The 21,926-nt window shown below is 43.5% G+C and overlaps 3 protein-coding genes across 6 annotated transcripts; 2 read left to right on the forward strand and 1 right to left on the reverse strand.

The window, feature by feature from the left end:
- Positions 1-41: 41 nt before the first annotated feature.
- Positions 42-5,313, reverse strand: grna (granulin a). Its single transcript, XM_019889951.1, has 9 exons — positions 5,209-5,313; positions 4,944-5,063; positions 4,186-4,267; positions 3,983-4,083; positions 2,811-2,964; positions 1,985-2,082; positions 1,666-1,896; positions 1,146-1,409; positions 42-326 (listed from the first exon to the last, which is right to left on the reverse strand). Exons 1-9 carry the CDS (start codon positions 5,296-5,298, stop codon positions 228-230), a joined length of 1,239 nt encoding a protein of 412 aa, XP_019745510.1. The 5' UTR covers positions 5,299-5,313; the 3' UTR covers positions 42-227.
- A 1,293-nt stretch (positions 5,314-6,606) lies between these two features.
- On the forward strand, positions 6,607-14,938 carry slc25a39 (solute carrier family 25 member 39). 4 transcript variants are annotated; one of them, XM_019889831.1, is made up of 13 exons: positions 6,607-6,804; positions 9,233-9,271; positions 9,543-9,645; positions 10,601-10,660; positions 10,767-10,817; positions 12,039-12,148; positions 12,423-12,490; positions 12,563-12,687; positions 13,017-13,190; positions 13,406-13,515; positions 13,674-13,755; positions 13,833-13,913; positions 14,067-14,938. In XM_019889831.1, the coding sequence occupies exons 3-13, from the start codon at positions 9,552-9,554 to the stop codon at positions 14,183-14,185; spliced, it is 1,074 nt and encodes a 357-aa protein (XP_019745390.1). In that variant the 5' UTR covers positions 6,607-6,804; positions 9,233-9,271; positions 9,543-9,551; the 3' UTR covers positions 14,186-14,938. The 4 variants fall into 4 exon arrangements, with proteins under 4 accessions (XP_019745390.1, XP_019745389.1, XP_019745386.1 ...); XM_019889830.1 differs by lacking the exon at positions 9,233-9,271 and having other exon boundaries at positions 6,608-6,804; XM_019889827.1 differs by lacking the exon at positions 6,607-6,804 and having other exon boundaries at positions 8,829-9,271.
- Positions 14,939-15,159: 221 nt separating this feature from the next.
- On the forward strand, positions 15,160-19,668 carry rpl3 (ribosomal protein L3). Its single transcript, XM_019889753.1, has 11 exons — positions 15,160-15,227; positions 15,370-15,535; positions 15,953-16,145; positions 16,341-16,509; positions 17,298-17,433; positions 17,984-18,170; positions 18,534-18,694; positions 18,776-18,877; positions 18,962-19,057; positions 19,179-19,298; positions 19,556-19,668. Exons 1-11 carry the CDS (start codon positions 15,160-15,162, stop codon positions 19,598-19,600), a joined length of 1,443 nt encoding a protein of 480 aa, XP_019745312.1. The 3' UTR covers positions 19,601-19,668.
- Positions 19,669-21,926: the final 2,258 nt, after the last annotated feature.

Genomic DNA, 21,926 nt, shown 5'->3' on the forward strand with positions numbered 1-21,926 from the left:
GCACAGTACGTTGGAGTTGCAACGACACAGTGGGGCAGTTGGACTTTCAAACCACATTTCTTCTTTAGTGATTAGACTACAGTTAGAACATCGACTCCAATATTTCAATGAACATAGGTTTCACATTGGTGTGTTGTATGTCGTATACTGTATTGAGGAACAAAGACAAAGAAAGAGCAGCGTTCAACACATCGCGCTGGTGGTTTTTTGTTGTCATTGGAAGACAACTAGAGCCAGGGAAGGTCGCCGTTCGAGGTGCACTGGCCGCCAAGGGTGCACCTGTTGCCGGCCTGACAGCAATGCTGCATGTCGCTGCAGCACACCGCCTGTGAGATAAGAAGAAAGGATTTTTAAATGTGCTGCTTCATGAGCGTTTCAACCAAGGCTGGGAAAACCTTTGGGGTCAAGGAGTTTATCGGACTGCAAGATGTAAAATTGTTGAAGTATGAAATGATTGGTTTGTTTTTAATCATAATCACCTTACCTTGACGTGTAAAAATGTGTATTTGACTTTTTTTTTTTTTTTTTTTTTTTTTTAATGTATGAATGTGGGAGGAAACTGAAGTACCCAGAGAAAACCCACACAGGCACGGGACATCAGGCAAACGCCACAAACCAGGCTAGGGCTTGGAATTGAACCCTGCACCTCTGCACTGTGAGGCGGACATGAGAACCAGTTCTTCACCATGCCGCCTAAAATCATATAAAAAAAATCTATGTTTTACTATTTCAGAGAAATTACATTTTAAACCATAATGTTTTATTTTCCCATTATTATTTTGTTAGTTTTTTTTAAAGTAGTATTATATTTAAATGAAGACATAACATTTTTTATTTGGCTCATATTCATTGTCTATTTGTAGAATTTAATCAAATATTCTTTCAATAAAAATTTTGAATTCGATGTAACATTTTATTTTATGAGAATCTTTATTTTATTTTTAAGAATTTACTACAACATATTTTCAAATAAAAAAGGTTAAATTATACAGTATGTAAAATATTTATTACTACTCTTTTTTTTTAAATAAATTATTTAATGCAATAAATATATTTTCTTCTACTCTTGATCATGTAAATGAAAGAACCGAAGTGGGCCTTATGAACTCTGCCGGCACACTGCTTTGGAGAGATAATGATCATACGTTAGCAAAAGGACAGCATCCCCAGTCCGTGGATGAAATCTTGCAGCAGGTCTGCCCGTCGTTGCACATGCTCTGGTCGTCGCACTGCACGAATCCCGGCTTCATGGCAGCGACAGTGGTCCGCGGCGGGAGTAAGGAAGAGATGCTGGCCGGAAGTTTAGGGTACCACGGGATGGCCACTTGCCCTTTCACGCACTTGGACTCTTGCTCGTCGCACGTGTAGTCCGTGGGGCAGCAGTGGTTGCCGTCAGGACAGCAGACGGCCTGTCAAAGAGGTAGTGAGACTTAAGTAGAGACTAACCCTCGCTTCTGCTTTCACAAGCAGCAGTGTTAGCCCAAAAAATGCTCAGGACAAGTGAGCTTGGTGCAAACACAATGACAAAGGAAGGGACTTTTTCTTGTTTGGAGGAAAAGAACTGAGAAACAGGTTTTACTAACTCTTGACAAGGTCCAAGGCTCTTTGTTGGTTGTAAGTTTTTAACCTAATGGTTGGCCAATGCGAGCGGTGTACAATATTCACCCGAGGCAGGGGGCAGCATCCCCACGATCCCGTTTGGGTCTTGCAGCAGGTGGAGCTGTCAGAACACGTGTGAGTGTCGTCACATTTCACTTCCTGTTCCTGCTGCCTGGACCCCGCGGCCTCTTTCTCCAACCACGGCACTGAACGCCATTCCTGATCGCAAGTCTGAGCAACCAAGTTGCACGTGTGACCTTGAGGGCAGCAGTGTAGTAAGTCACTGCAGCAAACCGCCTGGGAAGACAATCCAAAAAGACAAACAAACAAAATAAATCATCAGGCAAAAGCATGTTCAATGTTAAATTTGCAGCCACCGTGTTACCTGTGGTAGAGGACAGCAGGACCAATCCCCTTGGGCGGTTTTACAACAAGTGGTGCCATCTTCGCAGTAGGATTTGTCGTCACAGGGGACCATATTGGCTGCAAAAATAGCAAAAAAAAGTTTGAATTAAACGGGGATGTGTCATGTGTCCAAAAATAAAACCACCAAAAAAACTAAACAAAGCAAAAAAAAAAAAAAACAAGTCCACCATCCACCATGCACAATCCCTCCTGGCCTGCAAGACCTGAAAGACAAGTAACGTTTAGCAGCACGTCTCGACACGCCCGCCCCGACGAGATGCATCCTTTTGTTTTGTTCGACATGGCCAACTGCATTCGAATATGGACCAAATCAACATGAATATGATGCCAAAACATTTAATATTCTCCGCAGAGGATCTTTGGTGTCAGAGCTTTTCGCAGGTTAACGTGTAAAGGCCAAGGTCAAACCTCAAGGTCACAGCGAGGTCAAATATGCGAACAGTAGTAGATAACTAGCTGCTTATCTGTTTTTTTTTTGGGTGGCTATTGACTTTGATCTTCAAGAGATCATCTAAGGTCAAACTGCAACAAAGTCATACATCAGATTAGAGGTCATATGTTGATGCAAGAACCACAAAACATGTCCCATTTCTGATTTAGTTCCTTATTCAGCACAAGATAAGCGAACATGGCTGACCGTGGGTGATGCTACTAGTTCAACACTTCATCCACACACTTCCCCCTCTCAGCTTTTTATCACACCCGAGCATCGTCAACGGTTTCTCCGCGCTGACAGAACCGCTCATCTGAATCAGGAAGTCCCTTGGGGGGAACGAAAAACTGACCTCGTTGGTTCTCCCAGTCAGCCCTCCTCCTGGCAGGAAGCTTGTTCCACATCGGCATGTCCTCGCCGTCCTCCGGTGAGACGCAGACGGAGCGTCGGACGTCGCACAGGCTGCCCCCGGGGCAACAGTGCTCTTTGTCTTCGCAGCACACGGCCTGTTTGGACGGCCTTTTGTTGTCAATTCGGCATTTTTCAGATATGTACACGATGTGACTTCCCTATCACTGTACAGTGAGCTCACTATGAGTGACATGGTAGGAAGGCACAAACACTGCATTGAAAGCAATTGTTCTTTTTGTACGGCACAGCACGTTGTTGCAGCTGCTTTAAACTGCTTTGAAAATAGTGAGTTGAGTCCAAACAGAAACATCAGCTGCCTTGACTAGAGTTTGTGTCAAAAGCAATTTCCGCTGGGCCTAGCTAGCAACCTCAAGCTCTGGTCATGTACGGTAAGCTGCTTTTTTTTTTAAACCCGTTTTTTGTGAATTCTGGAAAAAACTCTCAGCTTCTTCACCATGTTTCAGAAGCGGAACCCCGCCAGCGACGAACCGCAGTTTGAAGTTCAAAGGCGAATCACTCACTAGCCATTCACTTTTGTGTTTAGCGCTATCACGTTTTTACTATCTCGTTGTCCTTGTGCGCGAGGTATCGATGCAAAATGGGAAGTGGAAGTCCTCCGTGGAATTTTCTGGCTTCCGATGTCAAACCAGAATGGAGTCAACGGCAACCGCAGTTTGCAGTTTAACACCCGACCCTCTTTAAGCTGTTGAAAGCAGTTGTTGGTGGAACCACCAGACTGTCAAGACAATTTTGCAGCTTCCAATTTACCAGAGGCTGCACACATGCCTGCTAGACATCAGTAGCCACAACTAGAGTTTCAACATTTTATACTCGAGACTCAGTTTCCACACACCTTTTTGTATCAAAAGCTTTTGTCGCTAGCACAAGCTAGCACTACTTTTGTTTTTTTTGTTTTTTTTTTTCCCCCATGCTCAAAGTTTCGCCTTCCCAATTGTCTGACGCCGCCACACATCTGTTTATTTCAATGCGCATATCAGCAGCGGCTACGTGAACACACACTATGGACATGGCAGCCTCCCACAAGTTCTGTCCGACACAGAGAGGTAAATCAATTGTAACATCACCGATATGTATACGGTAGGCTGATTATACCTTTGGCAGAGGGCAACACCCCCAGGTGCCCTGCGGGGTCTCGCAACAAGTGCTGCCGTTGGGGCACTCGGACACCTTGTCGCCGCACAACACCACCGACTCTGCATATATCAAAATTAAGTGCAAGATACAACATATGTCAAGATTTAGTCAACTTTCCACAAATGTTGTGTGTTACAAATAAAGAATATACAAAACAAAACCTGGCTTGAAGCACCACATGCTGTCGGCACTGCAGAGGTGACCCTCTTGACAACAACGCATCCCGTTAGCGCAAGCCAGTCCCTGTCGGAAAATTCCATGATCACTCATATTGTTTAGAATGTGACTCTACATTTCATTAATTCCATGTGTAGCATCAATGTCATGCACTGTAGTGGGTGTATTAGAATTCATCATGATACTGTATATCTGTGTCGCACTACAGTGAAGTCCCAGTTTTTGCCTTCACAAATACGGATTTTTTGGGGGAACTGATATTCTGTGATTCGCTGAAGAACTAGTTATTGTTTTCGTGCTCAGGTCAAAGTCACTGAAATATTTGACACCATCTTCTGGCCTGCCAACAAACAATGTTGAAGTGAAGAAGGGGTCAAGGTGCAAATTTTGGCGACCCAAGCTATATTCTGCTTTATCTCTCCAGTTATAGTCTTAAAACGCCTCTTGCAAGTGTAAAGTGTTATAAAGAATAAAACTTTCAAACATCACAAGAAAGTCAAACCCCATTAAAGGACTATTAAAAAAATATGCAGTACTATTAGAAGTATACCCTCATCTGAAGTTTGACTTCAACTTTCAGTTTCCATTTTTTGCAGTGTCAGCATGTCCATTGTAGGTTATTGCAACATGAAGAAACTTTGTAGGTTACTTCAACATCACAAAAGTGAAATACAGCCTTGCAATACATTTGGTTTCTGGTGGTTTTGCTTTGTAGGGTAATGTTACTATCATGTCCTCTCACTTGGTCAGAGGGGCCACACTGGAAGCTGCTGGTGCGTCGGTGATCTGATTGACACGTCCCACCAAGTGGACCCTCAACCAGAACCAGTATGGCCCAGCAGAACGCAGCCAGGCTCGGCATCTGAAATTGTGTTTTATTATCACAGCCATTCATCAGATCAACATTAATGGACGATATTAGATGACGTACAAATTAATCCTGTGGCATCTATTAGGCCTTGTAATTATCATTTTAAAAAATAGAATCAGATCAACGCAGCTCTTACCTTGACTGTGGCCTGTGAATTGTTTGTAAGTGGAGCAGTGTACAAAGTCGTGCCTCCTGCTGTACAAAGGGCTGCTTTGAACACGCCCATTTACTGTAAAAGCACAGCCTGGACGTGCCCATATCACTTCCTTTTTTCTTATGTCATGAAACAGGAGTACACTGTATTTCAAATGTATCAGGCTAATTTTAACTTCTCTTTTAAGTACAGTTTTTTTTGGGGGGGCTTGCTTGTGTATGGTCAAAATTATTATTCTGTTAAAAAAAAAAAGGATTAAAATAACTATACAACCTAAATAAATTTTTCTTAAATCATGTTTTTCTTATGTTTGAACTGCGTGACATTAGTTAAAAACGGGCTATATTCAGGAAAATTAAGAAATAAATCCTACTGAAAAAACGCGGCTTGATTTGAGTATATTTGTTTGTGTTATGTCTATATGCTTACAATATAACCACGTTGCAAGACACTACATTGAAGACGACATACAAATACATAAGTAGGTCATTGAAATACAGTGTTGTAGTTTCCTTTTTAAAATAAACATGCACCACCAAACGCTCCAACGCTCCGCTGATGGCCTAACATAAAAGATGTTTAACGGTAATCACTAATCGTAAAGGCTAATGGACATTCTTTTTTAATACAGGGGAGCAAAACAGACATACATATACAACTCGTTGTGTTTGTTACCCAATGTCTTAAAGTAATAGCATAAGTCATATTTTGACCACAAAAAAATACATATATTTTTTGCCCTTAACATCTCCAATGGCCATTGGCTCTGCTAAAATTGGCTACATCCTGATAAGATAAGATCAGATAAGATAAGATAAGAAAAGTTATTTGTCTCACAATGGAGAAATTCCCAATTTACAGCAGCAAAATGATGAAAGTAGAAGACAAAAAGTAAATAAATATAAATATAAGCATATTAAAAATGGATGAGTGGGGGTGAATCCAGTTTGTTAGAGATTCAATTCTACCATTAAAATCAAATTATTAATAATATCATCAGAATGTGGTTCCGTTTTACTTGTTTTCTGAAAAAAATGACTTCGGCCAATTATTAACAATGTCCGCGCATGACCCTTTTTATTTGTAAATTTGTCTAACTCTTCCAGTCACACTGTGGAAATCCCAATGCTTCAAACTTTCCCACTTCAAAGGTCCAGCATTTTATTTTATTTTATTTTTTGTTTTTGTGGGGGGGGGGGGGCTCTCGATTTGAAACCTCACCTTTTTGGTGGACTTGTTTACGTGCTATAGCTTGCAGTGCCTCATCCGTCCATTCGAGGGCGACAGAGCAACGCGGAGATTATGGCAATTTTAGCGCTGATATGTATATGATGAGGATCGACCTCGTCACGTAATACAACAATGACAGCCCACGCACAACGCTTTACAGATCTGCCGAGTTTCATCTTCACTGCATTGATGAATCCCCCCTCGACAAACTCAAACACAATGAACAAGGGCAGTTGACAACAGCGATGCGGACCGCTGCTTTGGGAAAAAAAATATTGAATTTCAAGTAACATGGGTGAAGGTATTTGGCGAAGAGGCGTAAAGTTCCAGTTCAAGTAAAACTTCAAGGTGAGTAGAAGAGAGTGCATGCTAGCTGGCTAGCTTACGACGCTCGACAGCTTTGCTAGCTTACATGCTAGCTTCAAATGGTGTTCAAGTCAGAATATTCGGTTACTTGCGATTATTTAAATATGTCATAACACCTCGCCACTGTAGAAAAAAACGTTTTTTAAAAAAAAATAAATTTTCATGTTTGTTATATGACAATGAGCTCGTCGTGTGAGCACGATGAAAAGAAATACACTTTTCACTTTGCAACCTCATCATAACGCCCTTGTTGGGCGCCATGGTCTTTCTTTTATAAAGTAGATTCTATCTTTTATGGAGTTGATTCTAGTCAATTTTTCTCTTTAAAATTTAAATTTGATGTAAATGGCGCCCCTGCTGACTTGAGGTTTAATTTGAGACGTGGTGCATTCTGTCGTCATGAGTGAATAATGTTAACCCGTTTTGCAAGAAAGGTATTTACTTATTTGCACATATTTTCATCGTCCTTAAGCACATGCTTGGTTAAACAATAATTATTAATGTGTGAAGAAAGGCTTGGCAATTCTTCATTTTTTTTACAGCAATACCAACGTCACCGAAAAGAGCTTGAAAAATCGAAGAAATTGCATCTAAATGTTGTGAATGTTTTAATTAAAGAAGGTATGACATTTTAAATACTTCTAAAAGCGGGCAAAAGTGACCGCTTGTTTCAAAATCAGAACAACAGTGTCAGTTTTTACGGAAAGGAAATGAAGCTGAGACCTTGAAGCCTCACACTTTGCATAAGTGTGGACCAAATTATAAAAGAGACACACCACAATAAAATGTATGATGTCTCAAGCTGACTAACCCTAAAGTTAATGAGTTAATTATGTTAACCCTCTTTTAAGCAGCCAGGGCACATTTTCCCGAGAGGAGCTCAAACAGACTTGGTGTGACATGATCACACAAAAATGGGGTCTCGAGTAATGGCAGAGCTAGGTCCCTTGTCGTATACATACAAAATGAAAAGAATATTTTATTTTACAACGAATGTGAAAAGAAGTTCTTCTTGGACAAAAATGGTCTCTAATACCAAGCATGAAATGAGCAGTGAAAAGGCAGAGGATGCCTGATCCATCTGTTTTGATTGCTTCCTCTCTTACACTACTATGCCTCAGAAATTTCTCACGTGTGACTGCTTGTGCAAAACGGGAAGGCATGTCTGAAGACGTGTAAGGCAAATATTTCGGTGATTGCCTCCCACTGGGCTCCTTTCATGTCGCACACAAAACTATATGTGTCAGTGATTCTACACTTGGTCTTTGTTTGTTAGCGAGAATTAAACTCACTAGCTGCTACTTTTTTTTGGGGGGGGGGGGTTGTTATCAAATGGGTCAGAAAAGCAGCTACCTAAGGTGGTAACACTGATTTGCTTTGTACTATAGTAACCATGAAAACAAAAAAATGCCACACTGACGAATGAATTCAAACTCATCAATAGATTTGATTAATCACCCAGCCCTAGTGTGACGTTTTGGTTAAATGGTGCGCTCTTTGCCAGACTGCCTGCGGCTGCATAACAACTTTGGGCTTATGCACAGCTTTGATAAGCTATCGGCAGAGGCCCAGTAAGCGACTGCGCCTTAGCTACTGCGCTTTTGGGTTGTCCCTGACTCACTTTGTGTTGCACTAATAACATGTCGAAACAATGAAACAAATGACAGTTTTTTGTTTTTGTTTTTTTAGCTTCTATCTTTTATCTTTGTTTGTGTTGCCACGGAAACAGAAAAAAAATTAGCGGTTCTCAAACAGGGACTCCCCTCATGATCCTAAAGGCCATTAAACGTAACTACCATGTAATCGGTTGAAGAGCATAATTGCTGCCGACATTTTTGAAATTTTCAAAGTAAACGAAAAACACCCCAAAAATTCACAAACAAGATCTTTGTGGATAATCGTTATGTCTTATATTTTAGATTTCATTCTGTACTGTGTACAGTTCACTTGTAAATTTATTTTTGTGCATGCAAATACTTTGTTTTTCTACTTTATTTCTTTCAAAATCTTGCAGCTGTAAATTGCAAATGTCTCCATTGTGAGACAAATAAAGGTTTTCTTATCTTCTTATGATCTGAGAACCTACACAAAAATAAGGGGGGAAAAACACCATATTTGGTACACATTTAGATTTTTTGATTGATATTGTGAGTGTTAAGTCAAAGTTTAAACAGGGAAAAGTCATATTTTTAACAAGATAATAAATACAAATAATGATTACAAATGTAACTTTATCCTCATATTTACTCCCCCCCATAAAATTTAATAATAAAACAAGAAAAGAACTGAACTTTCTTCCTGTAATATCCCCTTTGTTAAAAACTAAAAGCAACACTTTATTCTTGCAGCACGGTCAGATTTATAGAATGAACAACATTGGACTTTGATGCCTTATTTCTGTACCTCACAGTCGTATCAGAGCTTTTACATCACTTGGCTGAAAAGTAAGGTAGGGATGGTGTATTGGTTTATTATGTTTGGGTTTTTTTTTTTTTTTTTTTTTTTTAAATTGGTGGGCAAGTTCTCCTATGTGGCTATGCGGACCCCTGTTGGTTCAGGGAACACCGTTTGAGAACCACTGGTTCGGCGAGCTCCAACCAACACAGCGACTGCAACGCTTCAAAAGCCTAACTAGCAGTCGTTTGAGCTTGTGCTTGACGGAGGGCGGGCGGTTAGTAAACGCCTCTGTGGCGTTCAATGTTCTGTGTTTGGGGCGACAGGTGGGCACGATGGCGGAGCGGGCCGCCGGTAGTACGTCGGCCATCTCTCCAGTGCAGCAGATGCTGGCCTCTGGCACTGGAGCCCTCCTCACGTCTGTTTTTGGTGAGAGATTTTGCGAAAGAGAAAAAAAAAATATGCACAGTCATACCTTGACTTACAAGTGACCCGACACCCAGTTTTTTATTCATTTTTGTTGTTGTTTTTTTGTTTTTTTTAACTACAAGATATTTCTTGATCTATTTTGTGCTTTCTATTATCAGGCAGAATTTGAGTTGCGAGCAAGCTTCAGATATGCTGTGCTTGAGGGAAGTGGGAGAGAAAAAAGGGGAGGAGTTAAAATACTTTCATGCCCTCACTTGTGTTTATTGAACGGGACAAACAGTCGAACGCAGAAATACAAAATGACAACACTTACAAGTTAGCAGGCTGTTAGCCACAATTAACACGAACAAATCAGCCAACCCACTGTCATAGCATTTCGATGAGGGAAATTGAATTAGAATTAGAATATAGTGTTCCTCTCTCCGCGAATCAATCCCTGCCGCAGGTATCGAAAATTTACATGTACCGGTAACTGACGTCATCACGTCACCAAAAACTTTGCAATTGCCGACGGATACCACAAGATGGCTGCAAAGCATTTCAAATGGAGAGGATCATAAAGCATCAACACCACGCTTTAGAATGTACACAATCATGAAGCCATGTTACATTTTAAGGAGTATATTCATTGGTGCAATTCTGAAACACAAGCAAAGCGCCCCAACTCATTTCAATAAAGTTCCTTGGTACCACGATTGTGCCAAATGATTACTTTCAATACAATGCTCAATAGTGATTGTGAGAGTTTTTCAGTGAAAAATTGAGGACAGGTCTAACATCCCCAAAATCCCGTGTCTCGATCAAGCCGCATCTAATACGTGAGGGGATAACGTAAATTGAGTTCGGCGCTAGGTCCCGGAATGAATAAAACTCGTAAGTCAAGGTACCACTGCCGGAATTTGTGTGAGCGACGACCATTCGAGTGTTGTCGCTCAGTCTTTGAACTGTTTTGCAGTCACGCCTCTGGATGTGGTGAAGATCAGGCTGCAGGCCCAGCAGAGTCCCCTCCATCAAGGTAGCCGCTTCTCGTCACCGCCTGCGGATGTCGATTTGGTGGATGCCGTTTGTTTGTCCTGTTTTAACATCCAGACGCTCCTTTTGCCTTTGCTTTCTTTCCAAAGCTGTAACAAATGATGCCGCTTCCTGGGCTGGTGTCACTCACCCCTCCAAGTGTGAGTAGCGCACCTTCGGCCGCTGCACGCACGCAGCCTCTTAAACTTCAGCGTGTTGTTCTGCATGTGTGTACGAGGAAGTGTGAGGGGCCACAGTGAGAAGACAAAGAATGAAATGAAAAGCAGATAAGTTTTAAAGTTAGGTGAAAAATGTCATCGAGGTCAAATAAAGTAAAAGGACTCAAGTGTGAATGTCACAACTGGTTTCTAAGTTTCCGCCCCCCACATATGATTATAACTGTTCTCATTCTGTTTTGAATTAGAAAGTTCATTTTTTTTCCTTACAAAATAAATTCCTTCAAAATGTTTTCTCTTGGAAAAAAATAGCTTTTTTTTTTGTCTTTGAAACCGTCCAACTTTATTCTTGCAAATACAAGCAGTCTTACAAATATAACATTTTAAAATGACTTCGTTCTAAAAATAAAAATCAAATTTTAGAGCAATATTCTGAAACAATTGCCATCTTATTCTTGGCCAGTTTTAGTCGTCAAGAATTGTTGTTTCATTCTTGAAAAAGGTTTTCTTTGGCTGAGCACTCTATTCACATATCATAATTCTCAAGTATTATTTTATCGCCTTGTATATACAAAATTCCTTCTTGTAAGTTCCCACTTCATTTTTGCAACAGTCCAAATCTCTTTTTGTAATTCATTGACTGGGATCATCCTTGTACTTTGTTCTCATGACCGCCACTTGAAAAACAAAGACTTTTTTTTTCTCCTAGTAATAGTGTGACTTTGCGCTAGTGATATAGCACACGTTTTCTTGCAATTCTTATTCTTTATTCTTTTAAAAGCGGCAACTATCAAATTGACTTCACACAAATTGCCTCAAGTTATGACTTAATTGGCATTCTGTGAGTGTTTGCATTTTTATATTTCTGGAGAAAAAAATGTATGTCCGCTAATAGTCTGACCTAATTCTTGTGACAATTCGCCTTCCTTCTCATAGCTAAGACTTCATTCTTGTACTCTTTTCTTCTGGGTGTGGCCTGTCATCCCTTCATAACACGTCTTTAAACGCACCGCCTACGTTGGCATATTTGTGTCCTGTGTCGTCGTTGCCTTATCACGATCACGTCTGGAATGTGAAAAGTGTTCACTAATAATTGATGTGCTTCGGGCTGTTTTTATCCGACATCCTGGCAAGGCCCGGGTCAAAGGTGTCCTGTGTCGTAACGTTTACTGTTTTTTTTTTTTTTTTTCTCTCCGTTTCACCCAGATAGGTGCTTCCTGTATTGTAACGGCTTGATGGATCACATCTACGTGTGTCAGAATGGAAGCAACTGCACCAGCTGGTACAAGCCGCAATCACATTTCAGCGGCACCTTGGTGAGTTCATAGCAAATACGAATGCCGCAAACTCACAGGGAAAAAAATCACTCCCCAAAAAATAGTTAAACCTAACCGAAACCTCCCAAGATTCCTCCCCGATGGTGCCAAATTACAACTTGTATTGCTCTGACCTGAGCACAAAAACAGTCATAGGCTGGGGTTTTCAGCTAATAGAGGTTCTGGGGTCCAAAAAAAAAAATATTTCACTCCACGACACAAAATTCAAGTCAGTTTGTGAGTCACCTCTTTGGTTTGTCTGCTTGCGTGGCAGGATGCTTTTGTGAAAATCTCTCGCCATGAAGGACTCAAGTCTCTGTGGAGCGGACTCCCACCCACGCTGTCAGTAACTCGCCCCGCAGACTTGGCAGCGCAACGACCTCCGTGGTCTAAACGGTTGTGCGTTGTGTTTAGCGTCATGGCCGTGCCCGCCACCGTCATCTACTTCACCTGCTACGACCAGCTGCGGGACTTCCTGCGTTTCGGCCTGGGTTTCCACGGCAACCACATCCCACTCCTGGCAGGAGGCCTCGCCAGATGTAAGCCTACGAAAACACGCATGAAAATAATGAGGTGGAACACGACTTTTCGTCATTACTTAAGTCCAGTGTGTTGACAGCATAAGCAGCCATTTTGTACTGTATAAATGGACTCCCAAGTCTTTGTGATTACCATTCCCATGAATGGGAGTTGCGTACCAGACAAGACACACCCGCTGTTGATAAAAGTCTATACAGATTGGCTTATACCCCCCCCCCAAAAAAAAAACAAAAAACAAAAATAGATCAATAAAAATGGCCATAGTTAAAACTACATAGCTTTGCCTCCAATTAGCTTATGCTAACAAACAAACAAACAACCATTGCAGTGGGTGCCGTGACGGTCATCAGTCCACTGGAGTTGATCAGGACCAAGATGCAGTCCCGCCACCTGACGTACGGCGAACTGCGCGTATGCATCCGCAGCGCCGTGGCCCAGGGTGGCCTGATGTCGCTGTGGCGTGGCTGGGGACCCACCGTGCTCAGAGATGTTCCCTTCTCGGGTGAGAACCGCTTCGTTGTCTGTTCCTGTCCAAATAGCTGACTCGTCAGGTCTGATAGGATCATAATGTCTCTTCCTTTGGACAAGTTTGAGACGAGGGAGGTCAGGTTTTATGACAAGTGTCGTAGCGGCTGTCAAGTTAGTCTGAAGACTTTGCCTACGCTTTGGCGTGCGTGCGCTCTGGCCAATTTCTCCTCTTTGTTTGTGGATGCGCAGCAATTTACTGGTTCAACTACGAGCTGGTGAAAGCCCGCCTCTGTCAACGATCCCAAATCCCCCAGGCCAACTTCGCCATCAGCTTCACCGCAGGCGCCGCCTCGGGAACAGTGCGTATACGAACACATACTCACCTTCCATTCCGAATCTATTGAAAAAAAGATTGACGCTCAACTTGGGCCGAGTTCGACAAGGGCAAGAGCAACCACTGTGGCAGTGGCTGCGCTGTCAGTGATATCCAAATGCATTTCTGCGTCCCAAATGTCAGATCGCGGCCATCTTGACACTACCCTTTGACGTGGTGAAGACTCGCAGACAGATCCAGCTGGGAGAGATGGATGCGCTCGGAGGTGCGTAGACTGCCGCTGGGAATTGATGCTTAACCACATGATTGCAATCATGTCATTGCTGTCACTGGTCCTCCTAGCCCCGATGAAGAAAACTGTGTCCACATGGCGCATCATGAGGGACATTTGGAGTGAGGTGGGCTACCGGGGGCTCTTTGCAGGTACGTGCCACCATCTCGCTCACATTCACATCATTATTTCAAAGAAGGGCTTGGGTGGCAGATGTGGCCATGAAATAATCTATTAATTATAATAAAAATCCATGTCATTGCCAAGTTGATTCCAAAGTGAAATGAACGTGTTTTTGTTTTCAGGTTTCATGCCCAGAGTGATCAAAGTGGCGCCAGCCTGTGCTGTCATGATCAGCACTTATGAGTTCGGAAAGGCGTTCTTCCAGAAAGTCAACCGGGATCGCGAGCCTGTGGCGTCCTAAAGGGACGACTGGAATATCTCGGGGAATCTTTTTGTTTTTGTTTTTTTACATTCGCCATTTGGATGAAGTTAATGTTCAAACTGAGATGGCGCTTTTTTTTTTAACACAATTCAATTTTACATGTGTCCTACTGGGGTTCACGGTTGGTGTGAGTTCCAAACCACATTCTACTGATTATAGGATCCTATTTTACATTTATGGACAAGTAGTTGTTTGATGTACTATATCGACAACGGTCAAGAAGCTGCATTTGTGACGCAATGCCACATGTGAAATCCATGACGAAAAATTGCATGAGCAAAGAAGCATGACCAAGCTGCTGAAGATGCATGGACATCGAATCATTCATCGATTCAGTCATTCATTCCTTCAGTGAGGGGCTCCGTGTAAGCTTCCTGGCCTGTATCCAGGGAAACATTTTGGACTTGACATTTTCAATGCACCATTGGGCTCATGTAGCACTTATAGTTTTTATGAATGCCCTCAAACACAAATGACCACATTTTAACTCACTAAGCTGCTGGCTTCTCTTCCGTTCTTACAGTTGGAGCAAAGCCATAGGACATGACAGAATCCAAACAAAAAAAGAAAATGGACTTTTGCGCAATTTGCAAACAATGTCTGTCAAAACCTTGGAATTTTCCAGACCAGATGTGAAGAATTTCTTACAACACTGTTTTAAAGTATAATTATCTTGCCTTAAGGCGGAATCTTTCATTTTCTTCCAATACATTAAATGGTATCATGATGGCAGTTTTGAGTTTCATTTTATTAATGAGATTATGCACATTGTGTTGTCACGCTTTTCACGAGGATAGGGACCAAGTGAGGACAAGATGGTGACAAAGCACTACTTTTGTCTAAAGCTCAACTCAATGTAATTCATTGGTGACAAAGCACTATTTTAAAATAAATTAAGCTCCTCAACTCACTTCAACAAAATTCCTTGGTGTGAATCCTTTACTTTGGTCGAAATGAAGCTCTTTAACTTGAGTTTATTTGGTGACAAAGAACCTCCATTTGTAGAGATGAAGCTCTCAATGTACTCACAACAACAAGGTGACAAGATGGCCCCTGAGCCCAAATGGCAAATAGGTGCGTTTGTCAGAAAATATCGGAGGATGGGTTGTAGCACCAACCAATTAAGCAGTGGGACGAGTTCAGTGTTCTGACCTCAATTGAAGCCGTGAAGCTAAAACAGCGACTCATGCTGGCCTTTATGTGTCAATACGCCTCGAAGGCGGGACTTGTGACGCAAAGGTCTCATTGTGTCTCGCGATAGTTGCGCCACCTTATAACCATCGGTCCGCGCTAAGCAAGGCCTCTTTCAGTTGGATCGGAGACAAAATGGTGAGTGAGTTCGTCAGAATGCCTACATCTAGTACTGACAATCCGTCACACATCTTTACCATCTGGAGCTTTAGTGCACTTACAGAGTTTCACGTAATTTTTATGAGGGTTTAACTATCATATTCGGATGGATTTTCTGGCCTATCTCGAATATTGATTTTGAAAAGGCTTGCGCAACTTATCGTGGCCTAAAATGGCTGCTTGTTCTCCATGTTGTCTTATTGAATAGGTTAACATGACTATTTCCCAATACGCATTCCTATGGAAGTACTTGTACTCTGATGTCTTAATTTAGACAACTCGGTGTAGTTGCATTTTAGCAAGCTAACAACGTGGTCGACTGATACCCTGTTAGCCGCCAATGCTTACGACGGACGCTGTGAAAATGAATGGACACATGTGTTTGGTCTTTCGTAGTCCCACCGTAAGTTTTCGGCTCCGCGCCACGGCTCTCTGGGCTTCTTGCCTCGCAAGAGGAGTCGCCGTCACCGGGGTAAGGCCAAGAGCTTCCCCAAGGACGACCCGAGCAAGCCGGTCCACCTGACCGCCTTCCTGGGTTACAAGGCCGGCATGACTCACATCGTCCGCGAAGTAGACAGGCCTGGATCAAGTGAGTTGTCATATCCAACAGAATGTTTTATTTTTATTTTTTGTATTTTGTCTATGATGAGACCCTCGACGGGCGGACAGAATGGGCTTAAACTCCCTTGCTGATCGTCGAGTACTGAGCAGACTTACTTACTGACTGACTGACTGATTGATTGTCTAATTGCATGAAAGTCAACTTGTGTGCATTTCTGTACAGAGGTGAACAAGAAGGAGGTGGTGGAGGCAGTCACCATCGTGGAGACTCCCCCCATGATTGTGGTCGGCGTGGTGGGTTATGTGAGCACCCCCCGCGGCCTGCGCGCCTTCAAGACAGTTTTTGCTGAGCACATGAGCGACGAGTGCAAGAGGCGGTTCTACAAGAACTGGTGAGGTGCCATGCCGCGATTTAAGAGCAGTGGTTCTCAACTGGTATCACCCTTGAACTGTCATTACTATTTCAGCCTTTTTTTTTTCAATTAGTACAGATTGTAGTTGAAATCTACACCGTCAACCACTAATGCCGTCATTATATATAGCCATTACCCTTTTCTATCGGTATTAAAAATATGCTTTTTATAGGCACTTGCTCCTTTGACTTTCTTGAAACTATACTGAAGCCAAATTTTGAGTAAAATTATGCTATAGCTCATGTATGTGAACCAAATCGGACAAAATCATAATTACAGTAAATCCATGTATCCAAAGACATCAGTGCTATAAAATTTTAAAATGGTTCGCACTGCACTTAGTAGGTAGTCGGACACTGAGCGTGGTCGTCAGCTTCACGTCGTTCTGAACCTCAAATCATAGTTGTCATTAAGGTGCCTGTTTTTAATTCACTTTTATTCGGTACCCACCAGTTGAGAAGCACTGCCCCAGAATGTTCAAAGCAGACGTTAGTAGGCCAGTGGAGATCTTTTCTTTTCCCTGAGCGACTAACAGTTACGGTGGCCCCTGGTGGCAGCTCCGCTCAGGTGCCCCGCGCCCTGATGAGCTCCGGGCTCCTCTGGCCGGTGGAAAGTTCTGCTTAGAAACCGTGCCACGAGCCGAAATCCCCTCATTGGCTGGTGCCGCCCCCTCTTCGATCAGGGCGACCAGTCTGGCGCTGTGTTCTTCCGCTGACCCTCCGTGGTCATGAAGGGCCTGTTGCCAACCTTGTTGTGACCACTCGTAGGTACAAATCCAAGAAGAAGGCCTTCACCAAGTACAGCAAGAAGTGGCAGGATGAGGAGGGCAAGAAGCAGCTGGAGAAGGACTTTGCCTCCATGAAGAAGTACTGCCAGGTCATTCGCATCATTGCGCACACACAGGTGAGTTGAGAAACGGGTCTTAGGGGGGGGGGCTCAACTGCTTGCTTTTACGGACACCGCCTTACTTGCCAACAAGCTTGGGAATAGATAGTTTGAATTCATTGTTGGTCATAAAAAAAGGGGGGCGGGAGTCAATTTGAAAATGTGAAATCTGATCAAGTATCCGAACACAAATGGTGCAGGAACACATTTAGACATGATGATGCAGTTCGGCACATTTTCTTTATCCCCCTCAAAAAACACTTATTTTGCTATCCGTGCCACTAAAGTGGATGGTGATTTGAGTTAAGAGCACCGTTACCGATCAAATGGAACTCTTTCCTTAATGCGCATAAAATGCGACCAAGTGTTGGCAAGTAGGCTAGCGTCTGTGCCGTCGGTGACGAGACAATGGAACTCCTGCGTCAGGCGTGGCGCCTGATGATTCCAGTGAGGATACCTTCCAGCTGCCTTCCTTCTGAGACTCCGCCTCCCACAAGCGACCGCCGCGCGCGCTTCCCTCCACACGCGTACTCCCTCGCTGACGAGCCTCCAATTTGTTTGTCGCCAGATGCGTCTGCTGCCCCTGAAGCAGAAGAAGTCACACCTGATGGAGGTGCAGCTCAACGGCGGCTCCATCGCCGAGAAGGTGGACTGGGCCCGCGAGAAGCTGGAGCAGGCCGTCCCCGTTGCCAACGTCTTCACCCAGGACGAGATGATCGACGTCATCGGGGTCACCAAGGGACACGGATACAAAGGTGCCAGCCACACTTGGCTCAATACCTCACTTTAGCCAGATAAAATCATTTTTCCAGGGCTTTAAAGTTGGAAAAAAAATCTCTAGGATTAATTTATTTTAAATTCATTACATGCTTTGGTTGAACCACCAATCTAAATTGTTGAGACAATTTGATGTCATGGGACAAATGAGTGATATTAAAAGGGTCTGAAGTGTTCAAAGGTGTTCATTCGGTATTACCAGTTTTTGAAATTCGGCATGTTTCGTCCCACAGACCACTTGAAGCTGCACCCTTCTGTCAAACGGCTCTGTCGCTTGGTGCTAAGTGCTCTGTGTGGCACCAAAACTTGTTTTTATTAATGTTACTTTTGTCTGTGTCCAGGTGTGACCAGCCGTTGGCACACCAAGAAGCTGCCTCGCAAGACCCATCGCGGTCTGCGCAAGGTGGCCTGCATCGGTGCCTGGCATCCTGCTCGCGTGGCCTTCTCTGTGGCCCGCGCCGGTCAGAAGGGTTACCACCATCGGACCGAGATCAACAAGAAGGTACGCCGGCCTCAAGCTGCTCATTTCAAATGTCATTGCAACACTCGGGTGACGTTTTTTTTTTTTTTTTTTTTTTTTAAGATCTACAAGATCGGTCAGGGCTACCACCAGAAGGACGGCAAGCTGGTGAAGAACAACGCCTCCACAGACTATGACCTGTCCAACAAGAGCATCAACCCTCTGGTCAGCACTCGCATGCTCACGCTAACGCCGTTAAGTCCCCCAAAACATGTCACTGATGTATTTGTTTTGATTTCCTTTCACTAGGGTGGATTTGTCCACTATGGAGAAGTCACCAATGACTTTGTCATGGTCAAAGGATGTGTGATTGGAACCAAGAAGAGAGTTCTCACCCTCCGCAAGGTCAGGATACCATCATATAAACACCAGTCGTTGTTGGACTGAAGCTTAAATATTATATGGAAACGACTTTCTTGTACGATTACTGACATCAGTGTTTTTTTTTTCTTCTTCTTTTTCGTAGTCTCTGCTGGTCCAGACAAACCGTCGCGCTTTGGAGAAGATCGACTTGAAGTTCATCGACACCACCTCCAAGTTCGGTCACGGTCGCTTCCAGACTGTGGAGGAGAAGAAGGCCTTCATGGTGAGATGTCTTTATATTTTTTTCCTTATTGGTCCTCCACGTGCACTGTTCGTAACCTTGTTCAGCCATCAATGTGAACTCGGGTTCCATTCCAGTGCCAGATTGAGCTTCCCGTGAGGCAGGGGAGTAGCGCCCCCTTTTGTGCTCGCTCCCTGTTCACTCTCTGGAAACACGCACCGTTTCAAACTGTAGAAGTACACACACTGTTTGCTGAAGACAACTTCAATAAACCAAACGCGTTTGTCTTTTGTCTGCAGGGACCCCTCAAGAAGGACCGCCTCATCAAGGAGGAGACTGCCTGAAGTCTCACAGCTCTGTACTGTCTTTAATTTCTGCAGAGTTTAATAAAAAAAATGGATACAAAAACAAACTTGTGGAAATGACTGGAGGTGGAGGTGTGATTAGGAGCTAGCATATACGACTTGGACAAAAGTTAAGCCGCTTGAAAGGGTCAATTTTGTTGTTATGGTAACCAGTAAGAAAAGCAGTTCAATGGTCGCTTTTATACAGTTAACATGCCTTTTAAAGGAGAGAGTTTTGTTTTCACCTTATGATAACCGTTGTTTGAATGTTCTTTTCCCCAATTTTTGATTGCCACTTTTACCTTGGAACATTAGGCTGTTTTTTTTGGCAACTCCAAATTTACATTTTGTGTTACTGGTGTTTAACATCAGAAGAATTTTGAAGGCTTCAATCAGCCAAAGGGCACTCACACGAGTGAATTCTTGCATTTCCTGCTTCAGGCAAATACTTATTTTTTTTTTTTCCTCAAGAAACATAATGGCACGTGTGAATGCTTCCAACAAACTGAATTGACCAACCCATGAAAAGCTCCATCCATTTTCTAATCCGCTCAAGCTCATGAGTGTCGCGGACGTCTAGGAGCCCATGCCAGCTGTCTTCCACAGACAGACGAACAACCATCCACGCTTGCAATCGCACCGAGGGACAATTTAAACCTGTCATGCATGTTTTTGGAATGTGGGAGGAAATCAGAGTACCTGGAGAATCGGAACCTTGCACATCTGCGCTGTGGGGTGGACGTGCTAACCAGCTGCCCTCCATTAAAAGGTCAAAAAATGAAATCTCAAAACATGCCTCTCCCCGATTGAAACAAATGCTGAACACAGCTTGGAGTATAAAGACGCAAATGTCCGTCCGCTTGTAGTTGCTCGTGCTGATGATGGTTGTTGCCACTGCAGATATTTGCAGCCCTGCATTATAGCATCAGTATTCCAAGGCCGTACTTGGACACGCCACTTGCCTGTGCGATGGCACGAGAGGTGGCCCCTTCATTCACTCGCATTTTCACAGTCCGACCAGCAGAGGGCGTGGTGAGAGCGAGCCAGTTGCGTCACACCACAACGCTTTGATGTCCTGGAACACTGGATGAGTTTACTGTCTTGGTTTTTTGGATGGAGAAAATGACTTAAAAGAGGTTCACCACCACTATTTGGGACTCCACACAAGCCCGCACATGGATTTGAAAAAGTAATCATTGTTTTAACTCATAACGCTAATCCTGAAAACCTAACCCTTGTTAAACTATCTACAACTTTATTGAAATACATTTTTTGCGCATGCCCTGTACATGTTCATATGCGTGCTCCACTGACTTTTCCTTCTTTCAACTCCAGCTGACCCAACGACAGAAACACCCGGGCTGAGAGCACAGTCAGCAACTGTTCTGTGGTCGGCATAAACAACAGCCTGCATGCACAAAACACACGCAAACACACGGAGGGAAATGTCTGAGCCGGCACAATGATGACATGCACAAACACAAATTTGCCATAACAGACACCCGCTTGCATTTTATGTGAACTTGGTCCTGTGAGTTGGGGGGGGGGGGCGTGACAATGAGCTTCCATGGGTGCTGAACGTGGTCCGTTTTCTACATGTCCGCTAAAGTGACACAAAGGTCGTTAGTCAGTTTCATGTCAGTTTATATAAGCACAGATGCTTTGATATCTTAATGTGCTTCTTTGTCGCAGCCAGGAGGGGGTGCACTGCCCAAGACCAGGATCAGGGTTCGGCATCCTAATTTACCCCACCACAAGGAACTCCCCCCCACAAACGCCCCCCCCCCCCCCCCCACACACACAAGAGGGGACCCAAATCCTTCAGGAAACACCTCCACATCCTCTCCCAATTAAGGAACCACACAAATGGGTCCTCCTGAAGACCACCACCACTTAATAAGTGACTCAAAACCACCCAACGCCTTGATTCACAACCTCCCCACCCCTCACAATTGACAGTGACACCGACACGTCGAAGGCACCCCACCCGTCAGCATCCTGCGGTTTGTGTTGCAGGCCCATTTACTTGGCCCCTTTGCACCGTGAGAGCACCGTGAAGCTTTTAGGGCAGGGGTGTCAAACTCATTTCAAATGTTGGGCCACATACGGCCTCGGTGATGTCAAGTGGGCCAAAAACGCCTTACTATAGACACATGGTCGTTTTTTTCGGCGAAAAACAGCTTACTATACATGGTCGTTTTCTTTGGCTAAAAACGCCTTACGATACATGGTGTTGTTTTTCGGCTAAAAACGCCTTACTATACATGGTTGTTTTTTTCGTCCTTTTTTTCGGCTAAAAACGCCTAACTATACATGGTCGTTTTTT

The sequence above is a fragment of the Hippocampus comes genome, unplaced genomic scaffold (genome assembly GCF_001891065.2).
Source record: "Hippocampus comes isolate QL1 unplaced genomic scaffold, H_comes_QL1_v1.1 scaffold326, whole genome shotgun sequence".
Classification (NCBI taxonomy): domain Eukaryota; kingdom Metazoa; phylum Chordata; class Actinopteri; order Syngnathiformes; family Syngnathidae; genus Hippocampus; species Hippocampus comes.